This window comes from Culex pipiens, chromosome 3, assembly GCF_016801865.2.
Source record: "Culex pipiens pallens isolate TS chromosome 3, TS_CPP_V2, whole genome shotgun sequence".
Classification (NCBI taxonomy): Eukaryota; Metazoa; Arthropoda; class Insecta; order Diptera; family Culicidae; genus Culex; species Culex pipiens.
The window spans coordinates 181,694,232-181,715,701 of NC_068939.1; the positions used below are offsets into that span (position 1 = coordinate 181,694,232).

A 21,470-nucleotide genomic window follows, 5' to 3' on the forward strand; every position below is an offset into this window, starting at 1 on the left:
TTGCGGATCATAAATATTACTCATTAATACGATAATAATAAAGCCAAGCATAAGTTAGGACCAAGTCCATTAAGGGAGTGCATATTGAGAGGAGTTGGTTGGTTTTTCTTCTTAGTTTTTTCACCACCGCCCACTCCCCTCCAAAACGTTCCGCAGACTGATGAAAGGGCTAATGAGTGATTTTCGTGTGCGCCGCCACCGTGGATTCTTTTCATGAATAATAAAAACAATCAGCGGCTAGCAGTCGGCGATATTATTAGCGTGGGAGGCATAGTTCGAAAGTGATGATTAGTCTTTTGGGGGCAAGCTTCTTAGCTTTAAGGTAGCTTTGATTGATTGAGTCGAATATTGGATTAGTGCTCTTGGTTCAATAGATGTTTAAGATACATTTTTGGTGCAGAATCTTATGAAACCAAATGATTTGGTAATTTTTGGCAGAATTATAACATTGCTGAGTTCAAAATCGTTTTGGATAACATATCATCCTTTACTGACCAATTTATATAATATTTTGTTTCTAATTTCAAGCATCTTTTGTTCTACAACATTCTTAACTATTTTTAGTGTGTGATTTATTAATATTTTTATTGTTTACATTTATCTTCTGCATTTTTCAATAGTCTTCAAATAATTCTGTATCCTCAATATTTATATTTCGTCTTTTTTTTTCAGCCTCTGCTTAAACTTAAATGCATGAATACATTTTATGGAATAAAATAAAAGTACTTCATGCTTATTTTAACCCTCTACAACATAACCCCGCCTTTAGACGGGCTTCGATCTGAAAAATCGCCAAAAATCCATTTTTCATTCAATTTTTGATCTTTAAAATGCATTGGAAAGAAGAACTCTTAAAATTTTAGAAAATTTTAGGTTTGTAAGTTTTACCTGTTTTATGTGACTTTGCCAATGTTTTTAAAAATGTCATTTTTTTAGGGGTCAACTTTGGCTGTGGTTTTTACTAATATTTCGTATATTTTAAGTAAAAATAAGTATGCAGTAATTTTTGTAGTGTCCCAGACTATGCCTCTACACATTTGTTTACAATATAAATGATAATGGTGCCATTCTATAGCAGAAAATGTGAAAAACAAGTAAAAAATTGAAAAAGCGACTGTAAAAACATGAAAAAATTAGATAGGCAAAATGTAATGATAGGAGGTGTTAGAATAGGATAAATACTACCAAAAACAAACATAAACCAAACAAGACAAATGAAAATTAAAATACTAAAAATAAAACAAGAAAAACATAAAACAAGAGAAGTGAAGTTTTTCGTAGAACAAAAGTTGCTCAAAATGACCTCCTGAACACGGGAAAAATAAAAAAAAATCGAAAAAAAAATTTGGGCAGTAGAGGGTTAACCTAAAATAATGAAAGCGTTAGATAAAAGACTGGCTAAAATTGACCCTTAGAAAACGTTTTTCTAAATATATAAAAAGTCAAGTAAAACAAGTGATACAATTTAACCTTTACATTACAAAATAGATTTTGAAGCTAACTTCTTAGTATAAAATATGTATGGTGAAAATGTAAAACTTATGCTTCAGAGATTGAAATAAAAATTGCACTTACAAAAAAATATGAGCCAACTGGACCAAAACAACTTAACTTAAAAAAATGTAAATTGTTTTAAATAAACTATTTATCAAATTATACAACTTTTAAACAAATCAAATGATTGTAAACGTTGTATCGTGAGCCAAATTTTTGTTTTACGAAAAAAAATTCCTCTCTGTGTTTTTTTTTTTTGTTTTTTTCATTTATTTTCATTATATTGATCAATTTTGTTTTTATATTTTGATTTTGAAAAATCCAGCGTCAAGCATCATTTTAATAAGCATTTTTCCTCATTTTCTAAATCAGTATCTTTTGTTATTAAATGTTTTTTGCTCAATTTATTCAATCAGTTTTATATAGAATGCAATAAATCAAAAAAAAACCGAAAAAAACTCTTTAATCTAAATTTTGACATGCGAAATAATTGATTTTTATCAAAATCAAAACCAATTTAGTAAAACTGTCCCCCTTTCAGTTTAAGCTCAAAAAATAACGCTACCACATTTTTTTTTTTAATTTTTAATTTTAATTTTTACTATAATTTTGTTGCCTTATAGTGTTTGGGAAATTTTTTAAAAAGAGGGGGTTGAAGACAAAAACCTGGAATAAAATGTGCATGGCCTAAGGGGGTAAAACAAAAATTTTTCTTTATTTTTAATACTATCAATGAAATGAGATTTAAAATACACTGAAAACTATTGGAAATGCATTTTACTGCGTTGATACTAATGTTTAAGCATGATTGAAACAGTTTTAAAAATATCATGAACTGTTGTGAATTGCCGCGTATTATGCTTTGCTTATATCGCATTTTACAAAAAAAAAAAAAAAAAACAGCTTTTCACTAAATTGTTTAAAAATTGCATTTTAATTGTTTTTGCCTTCCTCACCTTACTGAGGAAAGGCTATAAAATCACTCGAAAAATGAACTTCTTAATTCGACCTCGTAGACCCACCTTCACGTATACCTATCGACTCAGAATCATGTTCTGAGCAAATGTCTGTGTGGATGTGTGTAGGTGGGTGGACAAAAAAATGTCACTCGATTATCTCCGGACTGGATGAACGGATTTTGACCGTATTAGTCTCATTCGATCCGTCTTGGGGTCCCATAGGTCTCTATTTAAAATCAGCAAGTTTAGTTAAGTACTTCAAAAGTTATGCTAAAAAACGATTTTGGCGTATGTCCGGAAGATTGTAAAAAGGGTGGTTTTTGCAAGAAACCCTATCATGTTATACATTTTCAGAAAGGTATTAAAAAGACCTTTCCAATGAGCCCAAAACATTGAAGATCTGACAACCCTATCAAAAGTTATTAGCACTTAAGTGTTATTTATACACTTTTTGGAGGCCGGATCTCAGATATTGTGATAGAAATATTGTCTGAATCTGAAGGTCTGCGAACCCTATCAAAAGAAATGAGTAATAAAGTTGATTTGTTAAACATGTTAAGGGAATGTTGCTATTTTTACTGAATGTATTGACTTTATGAATGTGAGGAAGGCACCAACCACCTAAAGGTGGATTAAGTAACGTTTTTATTTTATTTTTAATACTGAAGCAGCTAAATTTTCATCGGTTTCTGTTGATTTTTTTTAAGATAAAATTATTCAAAAAAGAGGTAATTAAAAAAAACAAATTTTCAACATTCCAAAATTTTACTTTTTTTCTGTGGGGATTTGCCTGTAAAAAAAGGGTTGGGCATTGTTGAGCTGGAAACAAAGCAACAAGTTATGAGCACAAATAAAAATTTTGAAGAGCATTTCAAAATATCATGTTTTTAATTGTAATAGAATACTTTCAAACCCATTTTTTTGAGTAACGTTCATAGATTTTTGCTTTTCAAGTCACAATTTAACGCACTGACTGATTAGTCACATAGTTCAGTTATTTTTCTTAATTTTTTTGTGCATTTTTTTACTTTTTTTAAACTGATCTCCAGATCCACCTAATGTGCATAAGAAGTTAGGAAACGAGAGGATCGATGATTTGTAACAATAAAAGATCTCATCCATGTCATGAGATTAATGTTAAAAGTATAAGATAGGTCATGTGTTATCTCGTTATAATTAACTGCTTAAGAGTGTTTGATTTTTCATTTTTGAAAAATATTTAACGGTTATTTAAGTTATTTATTTAAGTATTGAATGTTTTGAAATTAAGACATTTTCAGAGATTTACATTTCATGAAAATTGCACGAAAAAGTTGAACACTTCAGAGAAGTACAGCATCTGGAATGTTAAATTTGAGCTCCACTGCAAATAAATCACAACAAAACCGTCTAACTAAGCTCACTTCCTTGCACCACTTATGCCCTTTAAACTAGGCCGTATGTGGAATTACACACACAACAAACCACGCTCCCTCGACTATCAGTGACCCCACTTCAAATCAAGTGCCTAAGTTTGTTTCGCGAATAACCGCCATTCAAGTGAGCGTGTCGTCCTCCGGTCGTAAGTAGGTCACTCTCGGGCCTAAAAATTTACTCCACATTACATGCAAACACCTCTCGGAACTCTCGGTGGACAAGTCTAGTGCACTTTTGCAGGAAATTTGAATATTCTCACCACTCTCAAGTTCTCAGTATGTGAACCAACGGGGACGCTCACTCTCCGACCAAAAATTCAAATTTTACCGTTTTCACGTGGCACCACGTGGGGCCACACTTTCCCTCCCAAAAAATGTGCACCCCAAAGCCCTTTGCCCTTTTGTTTTCCGCGAACTCACTCTCATTAACACTATCGATCGGAGTGTGTCCTCTCGGCAAAAAAGTGCATCCCTTACTCACACTCAAATCTCCCTCTCACCGATTGCAAATCTGTGCTAAAGGTGATGACATTTCTCAGCAAAAAAGAAAATCCCCACACACAGCAACCCTTGCTAAATTCGCGCCCGCGAGTGTAATTAAATTCACGGTGAGAAAATCACACGATTAGGGTTGCCAGCGAGAGAGAATCCCCCACTCTCTCTCGCGCTCACAGGACATCGCTCTCCTTCCAGGTGCAGGTGATGGTGGTGACACAACCTAATGCTGTCCTGCTCACGATGACGATGATGGTTTAACCACGCCCCAAACCTCCCCCCTCTTTTTAGGGAAATGGGGGAATGGGGATGGGGACAGGGTAATTAAACGTGGGAGAAAAGGGTTATTTTCGGGTCGGGAAATTTGCGTGGGGAGGTCGAAAGGATCCAGCGAATGGGAGCGCTTCTGTGTGGCGAGTTTGAAGTTTGTTCTGGTTGAATTCTTCGATTAATTGTATTCTAATCAATAATAAACTAGTATGAAACAGTAGTTTACGCAACAAGATGAAAAATGAATATTTGTTCAGCTCAATTTGTACATTTATCCATCAATTCAAAGGGTGTTTTGCAAAATTTCAAAATATGTTATGTTAAACTCGTTGCAAAATTTGAGTTTTACAGCACTCGTCGTTTTAAATCCTCTCGTTAGATAAATGTTTGACTCATGCTGAAAAAATCTTCTTTTAGCTACTTGCTGACCGATTTCTCGTTTTAATAGCATTCTATACAAATTAAGATGTAACACATTTTGTTAATAACTATTATTGATAGGGGATAGTATTAAAAACTTTAAAAGGTTGTAAGTGAAAAAAAAAACAAATATGGATTGAGGCCAATTATCTGAGCGATTACTTGATTATTTATCTTACGCCAAATGAAAAAAAAGTTGTCAATTTTCAAAATAGATACATTTAAATTATTTTCTTCCAAATAAAATATCTTTTTCAAAGAAAAATTATAAATTTTAATCATTTATTAAAAAAATCATCTTTAAAATGCCAGTAGAAAAATTTTAGCAAGATATGATTTTTTTGTAAAATTGCTCATATCTTAATCTATTTAAAAAAAAATAAGGATATGCAAGCAATTTGTTCAGCCATAATTTTTTTTCTATTTCTAGCATTTTTTTAATCTTCAAGCAACAATTTGAACCTCATTTTTAAACAAAAGTTTGTCTGGCTCACAAATGTGTCAATTTACTCTCATTTCCTTATTTTAGTGACTGAGGTATCAATATTGGAATTCAAAATAAGAAAATTAATGATACTTTCTAGAAACATCAAATTGAAAACCAAAATAAAATCTCGAGAAAAATTTATGAAAAAAAATAAAACAAGAGGAAGCAGCAAAGGGAACCTGAACCGTAGCAAAAAGTTCAAAAAAAGTTAAATAAAAATAATAAATTTAAACCAATTTGAACATAATTGTATTATTTGCCCTTCTTGTTTCAGCCTTATTTTGACTGTTTTAAAGATATTTTTTCATTTTTAATGGAATATCAAGGATTTTAATAGAAATTGACCCATCGAAGAGATTCTATGACGCAAAATATAATTTATAGTTTCATGGAATGATTACTTCAATTTAACTTAGGTTAAAATATATAATGTTTCTTAAAAAATCATAGTGATTCTAAAGTTATTCACGAATGTTAACAAAGTGTACTGATTACTGATACAATGAAAACTCCAAATAGTTGAAAAAAAAATCGAAAACACATAACCAGAGAAATCATAACTTTTCAATAATAAAAAGTCTGGAGTATTTTTTAAGGTCCTAGAAAATAGTAGTTTATGAAACAAGTTGCAAAAAGAGATTTTTTTCAGCACGAGTCGTACATATATCCAACGAGGTTCACCGACTTTTCAACCTTACTGAGGAAAGGCTATCAACTTTTCATCACCCATTTCAGTGCTGAAAAGTAGAGCTTTTCAGCATTTATTTTGAAAAGTGTTGCTATTCGATTCTGTTATTTTTGGTACAGAAAAGTAAGTAGTTTCACGACGGAATTGCAAAAAAAAATATTTTTTGCTTTTTGAGTGTTTTTGGAACCGTCTTAAGTCAGAGGTATTTAAAAACACCCAAAATAAAAAAAAAAAATTTATTGAACCTTTTCCAAAAATAAATAAATTAAAAAACCCTGGAAGTGTATTTTTTTCTGCAACAACAAAAAATAAACCAATTCACTGTCAAAAGGTGACTTTCATTACAAGTTTATCTACATAAAAAAAAACTTATTTAAGAATTATTATTGAAATTAAATCAGGAGAAATAAGTTTCTTGATTAAGCAACATTTCAAAAGACTTCATTTTAAATCTTTACCTTTATTTCTAAAGGATATAATGCTTTCAAATTTCAGTAGTAAAAATGGTATGAAAAAACAAAAAAAAATCATAGCTTATCGAGTTTTGTTATACTTGATGACTTATATGATGTGTACCTTTCTTCAAAGATTTTGTGTGATATTATTTTTTTTTGATGATAATTAATTTTTTAATAAAATAATTCTAGTAAAATATTATCTTAAATAACGTAAATGGTTTTCAAATCATTCACTTGAAAAGTACGTTTTATGCGTACAGTGGAACTATCAAGAATTATTCAAAAGATATTTTGAAGAGATATTTTGTTGGAATAAAATATGAATTCCACAACACCAATAAAAATAAAAACATGACAGTAACTTAAGAATATTTTTATAAATGAAATAACTTATATTAGATTCTTAGAAAATTGAGAAAATGATAAAAGAAATAAAACAATATATTGTTAGTGTGTAAGTACAATCAAACGGGGCAAATTTTAACGACAGTCTGAATAGGGACAGCAGTTTTTAAGACAGCTATAATAGGCTTCAAATTTGGACACCGATGTTCTTGTTTTGTTGTTCTGTGTCAAAATAAAAATTATCATAATATTGTGCAAAAACTTGCATGGCAGAAAACGTTGTCCCGATTCGCCCAATGTGTCTTGATTCACCCTAGATAACTGTAAATTAAAAATAAATTTTCTCTATAAAATCAAGAATGGCTTCTCAAAATAAAATTACGTATCGCTACATCTTTTTGAAAAAATAAATTGAAATAAAAAATGTATTGTCGTTTGCAGTGACTTTCCAACTGTTTAAACTGAACATCAACATAAAAAGTTTCTTAAAAAAAACGGAAATTTGAAAATCATCAAAATATTGAATTGACAAAAAATTATTGTATTTAAGCTGTCTTGTACATGAAATAAAAGAAAACTAACAAAAAACATTTCCACACATTTTCAACGTAAACTTGACCAATTTAGAACTGTTGTGACCGATACATGGTACAAAGTTTCCTCCTCATCCCAAGAGTCCGAAACCCTTTAGAAAAGAGGCTTAAAAATAAACACAAATTGCTCCCAAACGATCTTGTTACAATCAGTACCAGTACAAGCACATGAAAAAAAACCACAACAATAAAACGACTCTCGTTCGCGATTGCGACCGAGTCATCTGTTTCGTTCGCGGTGACAATTTTCCACTTGGCCATCGCAAACCTTTGAAAATTGGATAATGTACCCTACTTACCTCAAAACTCCTCGCGGCACGGAGAGAAATTGTGAGTTCTTTTGGTTGTCAATTTTCAACGTGGAATTGGAACAAATTTCTGAGTGTGTACAAACACGGATTTCATCACGATTTGAAGCGTACTTCTTGGACGTTCTAACAAGACGTAATTTTGCATCACTTTAATGCATTGTTATCTTTTATCAATCCGGTCAGTTGAACGCTGGATCTTGACCACTACACTTCGGATTTCGTCTTTCGAGAAAGCTCGTGTCAAGTTGTGAGAGGGTAAAAAAGTAATCTTGAAGATGACATCGCGTGCGCCGAAACGTTAATTACATGAAGTCAGTGGAAACTTAAAATTTAAAATCAAGAAAAAAAGTGGAGCAAAATAATTTCCTCCACAATGGCCATCCTGAACGTGGACGACGTGAAGATTTCGCTGCAAAAGTTCGGCCTGTACGATTATGTGGTGTTTGTGCTGATGCTAATTAGCTGTGCCATGATTGGAGTGTACTTTGGGTTCATTAAGAAAAAGGCGAAAAAGGGTGGAGCCGAGGCGGATTATCTCGTCGGGGGGCGCCAGATGCGAGTGATTCCGGTGTCGCTGTCGCTAATAGCCAGGTAACGGGCGCAGTGCTTATGTCCGGATTACTTTAGAATAGTGTCATCAAAAGAACTTCAAACAAAATTAGTCGTTTCAAAAATTGAAATATTCTAAGATTTGAAGATTTGAAGATTTGAAGATTTGAAGATTTGAAGATTTGAAGATTTGAAGATTTGAAGATTTGAAGATTTGAAGATTTGAAGATTTGAAGATTTGAATATTTGAAGATTTGAAGATTTGAAGATTTGAAGATTTGAAGATTTGAAGATTTGAAGATTTGAAGATTTGAAGATTTGAAGATTTGAAGATTTGAAGATTTGAAGATTTGAAGATTTGAAGATTTGAAGATTTGAAGATTTGAAGATTTGAAGATTTGAAGATTTGAAGATTTGAAGATTTGAAGATTTGAATATTTGAAGATTTGAAGATTTGAAGATTTGAAGATTTGAAGATTTGAAGATTTGAAGATTTGAAGATTTGAAGATTTGAAGATTTGAAGATTTGAAGATTTGAAGATTTGAAGATTTGAAGATTTGAAGATTTGAAGATTTGAAGATTTGAAGATTTGAAGATTTGAAGATTTGAAGATTTGAAGATTTGAAGATTTGAAGATTTGAAGATTTGAAGATTTGAAGATTTGAAGATTTGAAGATTTGAAGATTTGAAGATTTGAAGATTTGAAGATTTGAAGATTTGAAGATTTGAAGATTTGAAGATTTGAAGATTTGAAGATTTGAAGATTCAAAGATTTGAAGATTTGAAGATTTAAAGATTCTTAGGATTCAAAGAATCATTCTTCAAGGGAATGAGAGTTGAGATTAGGGGAATTGATGAATTCAATTCTTGTTGGTCTTCAAATCCAAATCTATGTTCCCACCCAACATCCAGCTTCATCTCTGGCATCTCACTGCTGGGAACTCCAACGGAGATCTACGTGTACGGTGTCCAGTACATGTACATCGTTGGCGGCGTCATCTCGATGGGCTTCATCATGATGTACATCTACCTGCCGGTATTCCACAACCTCCAGCTCACTTCAACCTATCAAGTGAGCAATATTTCTAAGCATTTTGGTTTTTTGGAACTTCTAACAAAAGTTTCTTCCAGTACCTTCAAACCCGCTTCGACAAACGGATACGACTGTTTGGATCGGTACTGTTCACATTTGCCACGGTAAGAAATCTTGCAACGTCACGACCTCTCTCTGAGAACACCAATTGAGAGCAAACCGCTGACCACGACGGAAAGCATTCATCATTCAATTGAGGATTTCCAAGAAACTCATGTTTTGACATCGCCAATCGTCCCGTTGATTGCGTTGCTTTCGTTGCAGATGGCGTGGTTGCCGATCGTGATCTACGTTCCGGCCTTGGCCTTCAACCAGGTGACGGGGGTCAACGTGCATCTAATTACGCCGTTGGTATGCGTAATTTGCATCTTTTACACCTGTGTGGGTGGGTTGAAGGCCGTCGTTTGGACCGACGTCATCCAGACAGTGCTGATGTTCGGCGCTATGCTGCTGATCATCGTTAAGGGGACGTACGATGTGGGTGGGTTTTCGGTGGTCATGGATCGGGCGGTGTCCAGTGGAAGGATTGAGGGACCTGATATGAGGTTCGATATGACCACCAGGCATAGCATCTACTCGTGCGTGATTGGTGGGGTTGTGTACTGGTTGAAGACGAACGCCGTGAGTCAGAATATGATCCAGAGATACCTGTCTCTACCGACTCTTCAGGATGCTAAACGGGCTCTATGGACGTTTATCGCTGGAACACTGATTTTGCTGGCCCTGTGCTGCTACAGCGGACTGCTGATCTACGCTAAGTACCACGACTGTGACCCGTTGACGACGAAGTTGGCCAAAGCCAAGGATCAGCTTCTTCCACTGCTGGTGATGGATACCCTTGGGGATTATCCGGGACTTCCGGGGCTGTTCGTAGCTGGTGTGTTCTCCGCGGCTTTGAGTTCACTGTCAACAGGGCTGAACTCAATGTCCGCCGTTGTGCTGGAGGATTTTTTCAAGCCGTTCTCCAACAGGCCACTCAGCGAGAGAGCTACTGCGTAAGTTATAAGTGAATCTTTTAGTTCTGCTAACTTTTAAGAACCTTCAATACAGGATCATCATGCGGGCAGTAGTTGGAATATTTGGTGCGCTTTGCGTCGTTCTGGTACTGGTCGTCGAAAAGCTGGGCGCAGTTCTGCAACTCTCCATGAGTTTGGGAAGCGTTAGCAATGGTCCACTTTTGGGAATCTTCACTATCGGAGTTCTGATTCCGTGGATTGAGGGAACGGTAACAAAATTTGATCTTCGATTGGCGAGTTTTCTAGTTCATGCTTTTCTCAGGGTGCCATCATTGGAGGGACCATCGGCTTAGTCATCATGTCATGGGTTTGCTTCAAAGCGCAAATAGCCATCGCAAGCGGTGAGTTGGCGTTCAATCCCAAACCTGTTGATACTCAAGGTTGCAGCTATCATTTCATTGCATCGGAACCGATGAGCATGCTAGCGATCAACGCAACGGTGCCACCCGTAGTTGAACCACCGAGGTATGGCGTTCTTAAGATTATAAGACTAGGAATTGATTGTTTGCTCTGATTTCTACTCTGACACTGACTGTGAAACTGAATATGACAATGACTATAACTCCAGCACTATCTCATAATCTGATTCCGGCTCCGGCTCCGGCTCTGGTTCCGGCTCCGGCTCTGGTTCCGGCTCCGGCTGCGGCTCCGGCTCTGGTTCCGGCTCCGGCTCTGGTTCTGGTTCTGGTTCTGGTTCTGGTTCTGGTTCTGGTTCTGGTTCTGGTTCTGGTTCTGGTTCTGGTTCTGGTTCTGGTTCTGGTTCTGGTTCTGGTTCTGGTTCTGGTTCTGGTTCTGATTCTGATTCTGATTCTGATTCTGATTCTGATTCTGATTCTGATTTTGATTCTGTTTCTGATTTTGATTCTGATTTTGATTCTGTTTGACGTTTGACGTTTTACGTTGACTGTTGACTGTTGACTGTTGATTTTAGATATTTTTCTTTGCGATAACCTAAAAACATCTAATCTAAATCATCCCACAGTGATCCCGGCTTCGCCCTGTACCACGTGTCCTACCTGTGGTACACTCTTATGGGAGCGCTCATCACGATCGTCATCGCCGGCATCATCTCCTTCCTGCTTGGCCCGAACAACCCGGACGAGATGAACCCGAAGCTGTTTGCGCCGTTCGTCGAGCGGATCCTGGACCGGCGACGGCGCCGCAAGGTGGCCCACAGCCAGCCCCGGATAGAGCTGGCCGATTCGGCGTTCCACTAACCAAGGGGGAATCCGGATCAAGTTCCAGACCAACTTTTAAATTGAATGACGATGGCGCGGAAAAGTGGAAAGAAAAACTTTGAAATTAAAAAGACTTGTTCTCTTTGAGAAAGAAAGAACACAATCCTTGGCGAAAAGGGTTTCCCGATGGCCTTTGGCCATCTTTCATTTCTCGGTCAAGTTGCAGCGTTGGGCCATTATACTTTTTATGCGACATCGAAGCCCATTAAAGGTCGACTGGTTACTACCACTGCAGTGAAAGTTGGTGAAAGAGTTGAACTTGCAAAAACGGGCGATTGAAAAATTCAAAGAACAAAAAAAAAACTTCCTGAAGCCAAGTTGATAAAAAAAATCAAAATTAAAAGTAAATATTTGATATTTCTTGTGACCACAATGGGCAGGATGAATGGGAGCACAAAAAAAAAACCAGCGATTAATAAGGAGTGAACTTGTAAGTTGGACGGGGGTAGCTGCGTCCCAGAGGGGAACAGTGTGGTAGCTGCGGAAAAGGATTGTAATTTTTTCCCAACATCTTGGAAATCCTTCGTCACCAGGGGAAACACACCCTCCCACCCCAGAAGCTGATCCGGAAAGGGTAGAAGGAAAAAAAATATTCGTGTATCCCTTTCTGCGTTGATACACTTAAAAGGAGATCCAAACGGGAAATTTGTGGATTTTTTAAATTAAATTTTCATGATTTATTGTTAATTTCATTAATTAATTTATGCGATCTCTTGTCCGCGATTTTTTCGCCTTCTTCACTTTCTAGTGGTTTGTTGGTTTGTGGCTTTCTTAGAGTTGGTGGTGCCTTTTCCTTCATCTGCTGCCATCGAAAAGCATAAATTATGATTTCGTGCGGCTGATATGGTTTATGTTGGGTCATTTTTTCGTTTGGATCTTTTTTTTTATTTAAGCAATCGCAGTTTCTGTTGTTGCCCGGTTGATGACGTTTTTGGTTTGGTACTTTATCTTCTTGGATGAGAATGAATGGGTTCGGTTAACGATACGAAATTCTAAGAGATGTAAAAGTGTAAGAGATGTTGAAGTGAAATTAATTTGACTTCTAATTCCCACATTAAACATTAACATTTTTTTGTTTACTCCTTTCAAATCTTTCTCAACAAATAAGTAAGCAAAAATAATAACAGAATATTTTCTTTTGAAAAACAAATAAATTTGTTGATTTCTAACTAAAATCCAGCCTAAATTCGATTGTCCCTTTGGTATGTATGGTGCTTAAAATAATTAAATCACGTAATATTAAATCGGATTATATTTTGAATCTTACTTTTTTGACCATAAGTACACTCTGTGAACCAATTTTAGTTAAAATAAAATTGTTGATAGCCATAAAAATTGACAAATGCATTTTTTCAGTGTATCATCATCAATTGAATTTAAATTTGTTTTTTTTTTATCACTTTAGAGAAGTTTTGGGGTCGAACTTTATCTCGTCAATCAAAAATATGACATCCAAAAAACATTTTTTCCGTTCCTTTCGGATAATCGAGTCTGGACTGTATTTGTAATACATTGTTTAACGACCATATAATTTTCTGTAAAAATTTGGCAGCAGTCCATACAAAAATGAGGTATAAAAATTCATAAATCTAAAGATTTCAAAAAAAATATTTTCAAACTTTTTAAATCCCGGCTAACATTTTATGTTACGCCCTTTTAAAATGTTAGTCTTGGTATCAAACCATTAGTTGCTGAGATATCGACATTAGAAAATGGTGGGTTGTTTGGGTGAGACTTAGAAAACATGCCCTTTATCAAAATTTCACTAATGTACTTTTTGGTTGCAATTATGATTTTACATTTAAAATTAAGTTAAAAAATTTTGCGATCAATATTTCGATTTTTTTGAAAAAACGGTAATAATTCAAAAAATCATAACTCGGCCAAAGATAATTTGCAAAACCTGAAAATTTCTGAAAAATTGGCATTTTATGTCCCTTAAAAGATATATAAAAAAACAGAACAAAAATAGTGTTTTATTTTGCAAATCGTGTTTTAGTGACAAAAAGTTAAATTAAATATCACCAATTTTTTTAAACAAATAAGTAGTCCTTATTCATATCTACAACTTTGCCCAAGGCACCAAATTGATCAAAAAATTCCTTCAAATGATACCGATTTTTGAATCTTCATACACCATTTTTTTTATTGGACAGCTGCCAAATTTGTACGGAAAATTATATGGACAAACTAATGATGTAAAATGACTTCTTTGGGCACCAAAAAAGTTTCACCTGGATAAAAAAAAAACCGATTTCGTAGAGAACTGCTCAGTTTTGAAAGTACCCAAACATAAATTTTCTCTGAGAAAATAACCCTGAATTGCTATGTTCATCAAACTGTTATTTGCCCAGATCTATAAATTTGGTCGTAGAAGGCGTAGATAGCGAGATAAAATTTTGGTGTCTCCCACAAAGTTGTTTGATTTTGCAAAACCAACAACTTTCCACAAGAAAAAAAATGTCAAAAAAATCTGAAAAGTTAGATTTTCAAAATCACCTTATATAAAAGGTCCTTAATAAATAAAAAAAAATCACACTAATCTTGAACCACTTTTATTTTCAACCAAACCAAAAGTTGCCGCTTTCCATTGGCAACAACTCTTCTGAAGACACCAAAGCTCCAAAACTTTACAATTTTTCGGTAAATCCATTTTTTACTTGATTTTGCGATCTGGACCTTTGATCCTTTTTTATATCGGGACTGCTGGTTGCTGAGAAACAGTATTTTGAATTTTGTGAAAAAAAGTTTTTCCTCAGTGTCATTTAATTAGCCGTATTTTTTTGGCACGTTCGATTGGTAAGATTTTTTATTATATTTTCTTTGTCATATTATATTTTTGTTCCATTCAAAATAAATTCTAGATTTTTAAATCATCAAAAAGCTTATCATGTTAAACATTTTTAAATATTAAGGGGTAATTCTCCGCCAACTCACACAGCAGTTGCCCCGACCCCTCTTCGATTTGCGTGAAACTTTGTCCTAACATGAACATGGCCGTTCATGGTCACCCGCGACAGACACGGACGACGAAACAAAGAGAAACGCAAAAAGTAACTTTTTCAAAACTTTTTTTTTCGTAAAATCGCGATAACTCGTGATGTTTATAAGCAACCCTCTTATGTCTATGTATCATTTTTTTGTAATTGTCTGCTCTACAACTTTGTAGATTACTGTTACACTCTAAAAAATAACCCTGTAAAGCTAGAAAAAACACGAAATTTTAAAATGAAAAATTTTGTTCTAAATGAAAAAAATACCTTCTGGGTCAATGTAGATTCGAAAAGTACATTAAATTTCCCATAAAATGATATGTTCCAAAAATTTCTACAGTCGAGTAACGAAAAATGGGAGAATTTTTAAAACTTTTTTAGTGTTTTTTCGATGAAAAATACGATTTTTTTCGGAATTCTGAGTACGCCATCAAATCGGGCGTCTAATTTTACATGAAAGTCGCTTTGACACCAAATTTCTATCTCATCACCTTTTCAGGCTCTAAATTATTGAAAAACACCTCTTTTTTCGCATGTTCAAAAATGGGAGGGGTCGTATCGCCCCTCCATCACAAGATTTCAAAAAACGGACCTCGGATTCGTGATCAGGGACAAAAGTTACCCCTTAGGACAAAGTTTCACGCAAATCGAAGAGGGGTCGGGGTAACTTTTCCCGATTTCGTTATACCAAAAATTACCCTAAGCTTAATTTTTAAATTTCTTAACAGTTCAGTTCAGAAAATTTCATAAAATTTTATTATATAACATTGGAAACTAACCAATAGCTCCCGAGACAACGCGAGTTAAGAATGAAAATTAAGATGACAGTGAAAAAAGCTTATTTTTTCAAAATATTTTTTGTTGCAATTGTAAATATTTGTTGATTACATATTGATTGAATACTAAACTTGAAATATAATATAAATTGAAAAAGATCAAAACTATGATATCCCCATTTTTAATGATCAGCTCGAATATCTCGAAAAAAATTGGAGAAATTCAGAAAAAATGGAATTGTATAAAATCTGGGTTTTGTGAATGCAAAACAAAAAAAAATCTGCTGGGTATCATATTAAAAAAACATTAATTGATTTATTCCAATCAAGTGATCTGAATTTTATGATTCAAAAGCTTAGTCTTGTAATACAAATGCATGTATAAAACTTGGACTCGTAATCGGGCTGTAGTGGACGAATTCGGATGCTTCGAATTGCAAGAGGTAGGTTTTTTTTTGTCCTCTTTCTGATCACCATAAAAGTTCCCTCTGGGGGTTAAACCGTTTCCGAGGAAATCCGGATCCGGAAAACAGTGTTTTTGGTCGAAAAATGTCAGAAAAAAAAGATGAAACATTTTTGAACAAATATTGTTGAAACTTGTTCAATAGAGATTATTCCAATCGTATATGTGACTTACAACATAAAATAGCAATTTTATAAAAATAGTAGTTTATTAACGAATGTTTTGATAAGATTAACTTGACATTTTTTTTTAAAATAAACTTACTAAACAAAGTTATCGGAAGTTCAAAGTTGTTACAAACTGGCTAGAGGTACATGTTTTCGACACAGAAACTACATTTCATTAAAGAATTCCCTTAAACCGATCAGATTTTGTACTTTTATTAGGGGTACGGCGTTTATTTGACCTCTTTTGTGAACTTTTTTTTAGTACACTATTTTTGTATGTTTTAAGAATAAGTTTTTTACAAGTTAAATGACTGGATCTTGAAGAGATCATTTCTTCGGCGTCGATTGATGTATAAAACTTTAGTCGAATTTTATGTACTTTTACATCACAAAAAGTTTCCATACGGTAACTGGGGGGGGGGGGGAGGGTTTGGACAAATATTTGACTCACTGTACGTGCAATGTTTAAAACTTAGTTTACCACAACTTGTGCATGACCTATGCTAATTCAATCCCAACAAATCACGATTCCGATTCTTGCAGTAAACAATGTTTTTGTTTGTCTAATCAATTCTATCAATCAATACTCACGTTGTTACTGGATGTACTCCGCAGCACAAGCATCTTTCTCCTTCAATTAAGTCTGTGATCATGGAGTTGTTTAGATGGTTTTTCGTGCTGGCATGCATTGCGTCAGTTTCGGTCAGTATTTTTATTTTATTTCTGAACTTAAAAAGTTCAGTAATGAAATAAACAATTTTCCAGCTCTACGAAATCACCATCGAAAGCTTGCAGCCCGATCCGGCCAGCGATCCCACGGCGTTCAACCTGGGCACCATTCGGCTGTCCCGCAAGTCGCGCAACTCTTTCCGGATCTCCGGCACGTACTACATGCTACGAAATCTGGGCAATGACGCCCGAGTGGTGCTGGAAATCCTCCAGCGGGACCCCATCAGCAAAAGTTTCAATCGCCTGCTGCTCCGGAAGGAAAATCCGATGTGTGAGTACATGGACTCGGAGCGGATGTTTCTGCCACACCTGCGGGAAGTGTCCAACCTGCCGCCGGCCGGAGTGTGTCCCTTTCCCAAGATCAACATCACCGTCGACGACTACGAGTTCAACGAGTCCATGTTTCCGCCGATCATCCCCGCTGGGACGTACAAACTAAGGTCGAGGGTTTTCGAGGAGGAACGACAAATCATCGGAATGGAGTTTGTTGTTAGTATTCGTTAATAATTCGAAATAAATCTTTACTTAACTGAGAAGAAAAATCGGAAAACATCTTGTTCGTTTTCGGTTTTTGGTTTTTATTGTCAAAGTTTTTGCGCCATCTTTCCTACGACTCACGGAGTCGGTGTCTTCATCCCCTGCAATGCTCATTATTAGGCAAAAAGTTCAAATGACACCAGAGTAAGAGCGTTTATTAAGCCCTTCTGTGCCCCTTCAGACTCACAGACAATTTACCTATCTCTTCGGCTCATCTTTAATTAGAAGTTTTGGCAAAAAGACGCATCTCTTGTCTATGCTTTGCCATTGATTCCGGGAATTGTGGTGGATTTGGCCCAAAGTACAAGACGTTGAAATCTGGTAATGAAAAAGTGTTTTTACTTGCAGCTACCAGACTTGCAAAGACTGTACTCCAAATGGCGCTCAGCAAAAAGCTAATTTCTTGCAGTTTTTGGCATTCACTGCCGGGAGTGGTGCTAGACCACTGGAACTAATAGCATTCTGAAACAGATCAATTGGTTTGTCGTATTGAAAGTTAATGACTCACAAAAACGGGGTTTGGAAAGGATAACGGGTTTTATGGCATTTGAATGGAATCGAAATGAGCAGTTGATGGAGGAAGACAAATTAAGTTTGATGAAAAAAAAAAACGCAACGACAAACAGATAAATGATTGAGATGAAACTGTTAATTTCTTGCAATCGTATATGTGACTCAATTTGAACACATCACTCAACCAACTAACCCTGTACTATTGTGAAAAACAGCTTTGCATTACCCAGCATGACTTCTTTGCGTGAAATCATCATTTCCATGATATAATCTGCTGGTGAAAAATCGACCAGATTTGTAGAAACGATTTTAACCACATTTTCTGCTGAAATTGAATCAAAGATTGTTGAATTGAAATTAAAAGTTTGTATAACTGCGAAAAGTACCTGTTGTTCTAATGCTGAAAATGTTATTATACATTGAGCTGCGATCAACAGTAAAGAAAACATGATGATCTAAACAATTTGAAGCCAAACTACAAACGGCATACACTTTTATACACTCCATCAAAATTTCGTTAACTCGACTATAATGGCTCATCCACCAGCTAGTTTTAATCTCATTAGTTTCAATCATATTCATAACGCGCGAATAATTGCCCTTGGACGAAGCTGAAATACGGTACAGTAATTCCATATATTCGAAACAGTTTAAAGATTGGCAAAGTAGTTTACTCATTTTGGTAGGACAAGATTGTTGAATTTTACTTTGATAGGAAATTCAATAAAATTCGATAAAAAAAGACGAATTTAAAAAAAAGCATGTTCAATCAATGATAATGAGTAATTCTCCGCCAACTCGCACAGCAGTTGCCCCGACCCCTCTTCGATTTGCGTGAATCTTTGTCCTAAGGGGTAACTTTTGTCCTTGATCACGAATTCAAGGTCCGTTTTTTGATATCTCGTGACGGAGGGGCGGTACGACCCCTTCCATTTTTTAACATGCGAAAAAAGAGGTGTTTTTCAACAATTTGCAGCCTGAAACGGTGATGAGATAGAAATTTGGTGTCAAAGGGATTTTTATGTAAAATTAGACGCTCGAGTTGATGGCGTACTCAGAATTCCGAAAAAACGTATTTTTCATCGAAAAAAAAAACAATAAAAAAGTTTTAAAAATTCTCCCATTTCCGTAACTCGACTGTAAAAAAATTAGAAATATGTCATTTTATGGGAAATTTAATGTACTTTTGGAATCTACATTGACCCAGAAGGGTAATTTTTTCATTTAGAAAAAAAAAATCATTTTAAAATTTCGTGTTTTTTCTAACTTTGCAGGGTTATTTTTTAGAGTACAACAATGTTCTACAAAGTTGTAGAGCAGACAATTATAAAAATTTTGATATATAGACATAAGGGGTTTGCTTATAAACATCACAAGTTATCGCGATTTCACGAAAAAAAGTTTAAAGAGTTTAAAAAAGTTTTAAAAAAATATAAAAATTGAAATAAGGCCGATGCAAATATTTAAAAAAGTTTTTGTCCCTCAGCCCTGGCCGAGGTCAAGGGGGGGGGGCAAAAAAATAAAAAAATATAAAAATTTAAATAACAAGCCATAGTCTTCACATTTAAATGAAAAAAAGTGTTTTAAAATGCATTTTACACTAGTTCAGTTGTTTTGCAATCATTAGTTTTCAAAAAATCTAACATCTGACAAAAACAAAAATTGTATCGAAAAAAAAGATTTTGCATCGAAAATTTTCAAAAAATCTTAAGATTTTTTAATAAACCCAAACACGCTAAAAATGATTTTAAACGCAGGAGAATGTATTTTAACTTGATTTCAGTTGGTTGCACTTGAATTTTCATTGAAATTTTGAAGTTTATTGTAAAAATATTTTTTTTGCCACCTGATTTTTCGGGCCAATTTTGAAGGGGGGGGTGACAAAAACTTTTAAAAATATTTGTACCAGCCTAACAAGCATTTGCATGAAAAAAAAATGTGTTAAAATGCATTTCACACGCGTCTAGTTGTTTTCCAATCAAAAAAAAATATCGATGCACTTACGGAAAAAATATTTTCGCGAAATATTTTTTTTTGGGGGACTGTACATTGGTATTTCATATGAATTCAAAATGTTTTTAATGGAGTTCAAACATGCTAAATATAATTATAAACGCAGGGCAATGTATTCTTACTGGTTTTCAGTTGATTAAACATTCATTTTGATAAAAAAGTTTTAGTTTTTCGAAAAAATATTTTTTGCCCCCTAATTTTTCGGGCTAATTTTGAAGGGGGCGAGATAAACTATGAAAAATATTTGCAACGGCCTTATTGAAGAATAATATACAATGAAGCAAAGTGGTTTCTGTGATTTAAACATAAGATTTTCTGTGTTATTTGAACATTTTCCATGTTCCGCAAAATTTGCGTGAAATTTGGTGTTTTTGAAGTGATCATCTACAGCTCAATATATACAAGGACGACCGTTTTTAAATAGCCTTTAAGAAATTAAAAATGGATCTTTTTTTGCTCTTTAGGCCAATGCAAATATTTTCCCCCCTTCAGAGTTAGTCCGAAAAATCAGGGGGCAAAAAAATGTTTTCGAAAAAATTAAAAATTGTAATAAAATGTATGTTTAATCAACTTAAAACCAGTTAGAATACATTTTCCTGCGTTTATAAATATATTAAGCATGTTTGAACTCCTTTAAAAACATTTTGAATTTATATGAAATGCCAATGTACAGTCCCCCAAAAAGTTTTTTTTCCCGAAAATATTTTTTCCGTAAATGCATCGATATTTTGAGAACTGATGATTGAAAAACAACTGGACGCGTATAAATGCATTTTAAAACATTTTTCATCCAAAATGTTGAAACATTGGCTTGTAATTTCAATTTTTTTTTGCCCCTTCCCAACCCCTTTGAACTTTGGTCCGAGTCGAGGGACATAAACTTCAAAAAATATTTGCAACGGACTTATTGTGTTTTGGATTCCAAATGAACCACCAGGTTTTATCCTAGGTGTGATTAAAATTAGATAAGTATTTCATCTATTTATAAATATTTTTTTTATTTGTTTATATGACATGACTTGAAAAGCTTGAAAAATTTCTTTAAAAATGTCTAAAAAAGAAAGAATTGAACAAATAAATTGATATCAATCAATGTAATATTTAAGGTTATTTTTTAAATTCATTTTTTTCATATATCATGTTCATGTTCTATTAAACATATTTTACAATTTACACTGACCAAAAAAATTGATAAAAATGACTGCGCAGGCTCAACTCAAAGTCCCCAGTATCACGTGCATTTTGATTTTTTCAAAAATATTTTGTCTGAGCCGAGGCCGAGGCTTTTCTTCAAAGTTTGTATGGAGAATTAGGGCGGTACGTCGCTGTTGCATACAATCCAAAAATTGCATGCAATATGTGGGAGTAGCGAACAGCACAACACTTGTAAGTTGAATAAAATAATAAAATCATGTCATTTTTTTACATTTTTCAGATTTTTGTTATT

The 21,470-nt window shown here is 34.3% G+C and overlaps 2 protein-coding genes across 2 annotated transcripts; both read left to right on the forward strand.

Moving 5' to 3' along the window:
* The first annotated feature begins 8,131 nt into the window (after window positions 1–8,131).
* On the forward strand, window positions 8,132–11,913 carry LOC120416189 (sodium-coupled monocarboxylate transporter 1). Its single transcript, XM_039577873.2, has 7 exons — window positions 8,132–8,526; window positions 9,398–9,557; window positions 9,617–9,682; window positions 9,843–10,573; window positions 10,629–10,803; window positions 10,857–11,059; window positions 11,577–11,913. Exons 1-7 carry the CDS (start codon window positions 8,309–8,311, stop codon window positions 11,809–11,811), a joined length of 1,788 nt encoding a protein of 595 aa, XP_039433807.1. The 5' UTR covers window positions 8,132–8,308; the 3' UTR covers window positions 11,812–11,913.
* A 4,933-nt stretch (window positions 11,914–16,846) lies between these two features.
* On the forward strand, window positions 16,847–17,488 carry LOC120416195 (uncharacterized). The gene is made up of 2 exons (XM_039577879.2): window positions 16,847–16,933; window positions 16,997–17,488. The coding sequence occupies exons 1-2, from the start codon at window positions 16,883–16,885 to the stop codon at window positions 17,462–17,464; spliced, it is 519 nt and encodes a 172-aa protein (XP_039433813.1). The 5' UTR covers window positions 16,847–16,882; the 3' UTR covers window positions 17,465–17,488.
* Window positions 17,489–21,470: the final 3,982 nt, after the last annotated feature.